The 5,774-nt window shown below is 47.7% G+C and overlaps 1 protein-coding gene across 1 annotated transcript; it reads left to right on the forward strand.

Annotated features, from left to right (window-relative positions):
• Window positions 1-1,564: 1,564 nt before the first annotated feature.
• LOC103640633 (putative pentatricopeptide repeat-containing protein At3g25970) lies at window positions 1,565-3,924 on the forward strand. The gene has a single exon (XM_008664090.3). It carries the CDS (start codon window positions 1,640-1,642, stop codon window positions 3,722-3,724), a length of 2,085 nt encoding a protein of 694 aa, XP_008662312.1. The 5' UTR covers window positions 1,565-1,639; the 3' UTR covers window positions 3,725-3,924.
• Window positions 3,925-5,774: the final 1,850 nt, after the last annotated feature.

Raw genomic sequence — 5,774 nt, forward strand, 5'->3', positions numbered from 1 at the left:
CATAAAATGGTCTTAAATGTTTAATCCATAAATTGGCTCGTTATGTTTTTGTCCAATGGCAATTGCGGGTAATTTCGATTAAACTTTAAGGGGAGGTCCATATTTGGTTGGTTGAGGAGCTGTTTTAAGGGAGGGTGGAGCAGGTTTTTTTAGATCCCACCTTTTTTCACAAAAACGACTTCCGATCTTTCAGCTGCACACGAGAATCAGTTTAAAAAAATACCCGTTTGGCACGGCTGCTCCAGATCCTCGCTTAGAATCAGGAGCTGGAGCTGTGCCAAACGGGCCCTTATACTCACATGGGTATGAGTATGAATATGAGGGTAAATCCATATATATCAGTGTATATGGATGATTCGATAAAGTTATTTTTATGTCGTCGGTACGAGTATAGATATTAGTAACCAATGATTATTTATTCATTGCCATCTCTAACTGCCACCGCCCACCAGCCACTCCATCTAGTTCGCAGCCGGCCCCGGCCTCCACTCACCAGTAGCTCGGGCTCGGCGGTGGCCCCGACCTCGACTGCGAGTGGCGAGCCCTCGACGCCGCCAGCGGCCAGCCCCGGACTCTCGCACTCCACCAGCAGAGGCACCAGTCCATCACTCCGTCGTCAATTCGTCATCGTGATTCGTGAACCGGCTTCCGCGCCTTCGTCCAGCAAGCCGCCATCAGCCTGCTTCGGTTGTACCTTCTTATTTGCAGCAAGCCATTGCCCTCGCCCCCTATGGCAACACCAACAGAGCAGTCATCTAACAATGTATGATTTGATTTTGATGATGGATGTGTCCTCTACAGCCGGTTAATAGAGACCGGATTAAGTTTAATCCAACTATCGTCTCTTTAATCGAGCCCTTAATCGAGAGGACCCACGTTAACCTTGATTAAAGCCCGCAGGCACACAATGCTATAAATATAGAACTGATGGGTCGCAGAAAAGACTAACGCTAATACCTCGTCTTAAAACTCTAGTTCCCAGAGGCCCCATCGCCTAAACGTCCTGAAAACGCTACAATCCACTGCGGCCTCGGATCTCGACGTCCAAGCCACCTCTGTAGGACGACAGCGTCGGGATTAGAGATGGTGGGCGAGGATCGGATCCGTCTCCTCCACTACAGAGCAACGATATGTCATCCTAATCACCTCTGTTTATATGTTCATAGTGAGCACATGCATAGATTCAATGCTATTCATTCAAGTAACCTCGGATTAGTCTAAGTAGGACACTATTAGAGCAACTCTAAAAGAACGAGTAAATTAACCCAAAACAGATATTAATCAAGAATAGTGTTTTTTCTTACTTCAATAGCTCCCTCATTTTTTTCCTAAAAAATTGGTGTCCCGCATCCACAGTCTCCCCTCCCTCATATTTTGGTGTGTTCTATCCCTCTCCAATCAATTTCTCAACGTATCAAATCATCATCAGCCTCCCGACGGATTACGCCACATATCATATTTAAAATAACTGTTGGAGTACACATTATAATTTACTCTTAAAACTTTTTAGTCTACTTTTAATAATCAGTTTTGGGGTAAAAATTTTAGGTTATTAACGTTTGCCTCCCGGCTCCGCAAATGCCCGCGCACGGCACGCGCGGGGACGCATCCACCGCCACCGTAGCCTGTATAGCTGCGCATGCACCGCCGCCAGCACCACGCACTCGCTGCCGCCAAGTCCCACGCCACGCTCCTCAAGTCCGGCGCCTCCTCCCCCACGCCCTGGAACCAGCTCCTCACAGCGTACTCCGCCACTGGCCTCGCCGCCGCGCGCCGGGTGTTCGACGAGATCCCCCACCCCGACGCGGCCTCCTGGAACTCCCTCCTTGCCGCGCACGTCGCGGCTGGAGCGCACCGGGACGCATGGCGCCTGCTTCGGGCCATGCACGCGCGGGGGCTCGCCGCCAGCACCTTCGCCCTCGGCTCGGCGCTCCGCTCCGCGGCCGCCGCGCGACGCCCTGAGCTCGGCGCCCAGCTGCAGTCATTTTCCGTCAGGTGCGGCCTCGCTGATAACGTCTTCCCTGCGAGTGCGTTGCTCGATGTGTATGCGAAATGTGGCCGCTTGGGCGATGCTCGCCGGGTGTTCGATGGAATGCCAGTGCGGAATATCGTTTCTTGGAACGCGATCATTGCTGGGTATACGGACTCTCGGAAGCCGGCAGAAGCAATGGAGCTGTTTCTTGAGATGCAGAGGGTGGGGTCGGTCCCGGATGGTACGACATTTGCTGTCTTACTCGCGACAATTGCTGGCCCAAGGTGGTATTCCTTGATGCGGCAGCTGCATGGCAAGATTGTGAAGTATGGTTCTGCGTTGGGGTTGGTAGCGCTGAATGCAGCAATCACTGCATACTCACAGTGTGATGCGCTTGCAGACTCTAGAAAGATTTTTGATGGAATTGAGAGCAGGGATCTGATATCATGGAATTCTATGCTAGGAGCCTACGCTTACCATGGGCTGGACGATGAGGCAATGAGATTCTTTGTCAGGATGATGAGAGAGAGTGGAATCCAGCCTGACATGTATAGCTTTACAAGTGCCATAAGTGTTTGTTCGGAGCATGGGTGTGATGATCAGCAAGGGAGATCGATTCATAGTTTGGTGATCAAGTTTGGGTTGGAAGGAGTCACACCTGTTTGCAATGCTATGATCGCCATGTACACTAGGTTTGCTGATAACTGCATGATGGAGGATGCTTATAACTGCTTTAGTTCTTTGGTTTTTAAGGATGCAGTCTCCTGGAACTCTATGCTAACTGGATATTCACATCACGGTTTGAGTTCTGATGCTTTGAAATTCTTCAGATGCATGCGGGCAGAGAATATTAGAACAGATGAGTTTGGGCTCTCTGCTGCTCTGAGGTCTTGCTCAGACCTTGCTGTACTTCGGCTAGGTAGACAAGTACACAGTTTGGTCGTCCAATCTGGTTTTGCTTCCAATGACTTCGTTTCAAGTTCGCTGATCTTCATGTATTCTAAGTGCGGAGTGCTTGGTGACGCAAGAAAGTCCTTCGAAGAGGCAGACAAGAGTAGCTCTGTGCCCTGGAACTCTATGATGTTTGGTTATGCTCAACATGGGCAGGCACAGACTGTGACCGACCTCTTCAATGAGATGCTGGACCTTGAGGTTCCTTTGGATCATGTGACCTTTGTTGCCCTGATTACCGCCTACAGCCATGGTGGTCTTGTAGATGAAGGGTCAGAAATTCTCAATACGATGGAAACTAGGTATAAAATTCCTATGCGAATGGAGCACTATGCATGTGGTGTTGATCTATATGGGAGGGCAGGACAGCTTGATAAAGCAAAAGAGCTTATTGAGTCTATGCCATTTCAGCCAGATGCCATAGTTTGGATGACCCTTTTAGGTGCTTGCAGAATCCATGGGAATATGGAACTAGCAAGCGATGTGGCAAGGCATTTATTTGTGGCGGAACCTCGACAGCACTCCACCTACGTTCTTCTCTCCAGCATGTATTCTGGTCTTGGTATGTGGAGTGACAGAGCAACAGTGCAGAAGGTAATGAGGAACAGGGCATTAAGCAAAATTCCTGGATGGAGCTGGATTGAGGTGAAAAATGAGGTGCATTCCTTTAACGCAGATGATAGGTCACACCCAAGGATGGTTGAAATCTTTGATATGTTAAGAATGCTGCTTCAGGTTGCACCGAGGCTTTGCTCTTCTGGAGGTGAAGAGATTCCCATGACAATATCCAGTGAAACATGACCTGCAACCTTTTGTCTTGCACATTTTTTCTTAACAACCCAGTGTTATCATTGTTTTTTTTTTTTTGAAAAGAAATTTACTGTAGGAGACTCCTACAGTATTTATTTTATTGTTTCAGACGATTACTTTACAAGTTACATAGATGATATGTTACAGCGATTGAAGCCAATGTCTAACATTCTCCGCTAGCGTTTCTTTCATTCTGTAAGTGTTGAGGTTCATTTCCTGAGCGAAGATATAGTTTTGCAACCCTGGATAGTAGAGGGGGGATTTAAAAAATCCATCCATTTCTACAGCTCCAGATACACCATATCATGGTGATGATTGTCTCCATGAACCATGGTTGCGCCAGCTTCCTTCTCATTCTTTTAACCGCCAGATGGAGGTTAGTCGAGCGTGTTGGTGTGATTCCCACAATTTCGTTTTAAGGATATACTAGTTTTAAGTGTCGTTTGGAGTTGGAAGGCACATAGAGTATTTTTGGATCTTGTTTTTCCTTTGACCATACTATAAAGGAGAGGGGGTATAAACCATTACCTTGACCTAGGTAAGTCTAATGAGTTTAGTGTGGTGCACACTAGTGTCTTTAGCTCTAGGTAGGCTAGATTAGGCCCCAAAGTGTGGATCAAACCCTATTCCCATGTTTTTAGAGTTTGAAGGGTTTTAGAGGTGTCAGACCTTGAGCTTCAGGATGGTCGGACCGATGGTGATGGTTCGATGCCTCCACGTGTGAGAGCTTGATCGTTGGACTCTGTGAAAACACTAGATTGTCAGCCAACTGTGATGGTTCGACGCCTCCACGCAGACAACCTGCGAGAGCTTGATCATCGGACTCTGTGAGCAATAGATCATTGGACAAATAGTGATGGTCTAATGCCTCCATGTAGGCAACCTGTGAGAGTTTGATTGTTAGACTCCACAAAAAGTAGATCGTCGGTCGGACCACTGCATATGTTGACGGTCCGTGTAAACAGATAAGAGAGTTTTATGTTGCTTAGGACTCGTCCGATGGTGGTCATCGGACCATAGGACACAACTGTAGTAGCTAGGGTTCTTTCTATACGGTTATTGGACCATGTGAATAGTACTATCTTGGGACCAATGGGCTATGGTTCGACGTCTCTTTGTTAAGTGACCAGAGACGGTTTCACATGTGTCAAACTGATCAGACGGTGAGTGAGTGTGCGACCATACGCTCAGTGCAGTAACTCAAACAACTAGTACTGACATAGGAAGTACACGATTAACATCGTGTTTCATTGGGAAAAAAAAAGGTCTCGTGCCCCCAGCTCCGGTAAACAACTCTGTCCCTTCCAACAAGGCAAGGCAGAAGCAACTGCTTCGCTTGCAGATCTCGGCGGCGGTTGAGGCAAACATGCGTGGAGAATCTTTGCAGCTTATTAGGCTGACCAGCTTTTGAGGATTCTGCTAGAGATATTAGTATACGCTGCACTGGCACAGCAAATCCCTGATGGAGAGATCCTTGGATGATCGATCACGCACGCGCGCTGTGCTGGTTGGACCATCTGAATGAATTATTTGCTGAGAAGAAGCAGAACGCTACACACGATCTGCAGTGAAACTCGCTCGCAGCTGGTCTGGCGTGGATGGTCACAGTCACAGCTGGTCTTTTGTCCTGAATCCTGATTCCTTTGTCTGCATTCTCTGCAGCAGGCATCATCATCACCTGGTTAAGCGATCAGTTTCTGTCCATGTCTGCCCTCCGTCTTGGAAAAACAGATGACACAGTTTAAGCCCATGGTCTTCACTGCCTAAAACCTATCATGCTTTACCTAACTTTTTTCTATCTAACTAAGATTAGTTCTTCAATTCGACCGACAGACAACTAGTTTTAAGCCGAAAGCCGGCATGTCTTTTTTTGATAGAGATAGTATCTTTTGTATCTGAATCGATCCTCTGTCCGGATCATCATCATAGGTGAGCGAGAGGCGTATCGTCCACTAGCTTCACGAGTCGGATCGGAGGTAGCAACTACAGAGACGTACGGGAAGACGACACGATGCAATAATGTACGTACGTACGTACGCGA

This window comes from Zea mays, chromosome 1 (assembly GCF_902167145.1).
Source record: "Zea mays cultivar B73 chromosome 1, Zm-B73-REFERENCE-NAM-5.0, whole genome shotgun sequence".
NCBI lineage: Eukaryota > Viridiplantae > Streptophyta > Magnoliopsida > Poales > Poaceae > Zea > Zea mays.

Coding starts and splice junctions, on each gene's coding strand:
- LOC103640633 (XM_008664090.3), top strand. CDS start 1,640: ATGCACCGCCGCCAGCACCACGCACTCGCTGCCGCCAAGTCCCACGCC.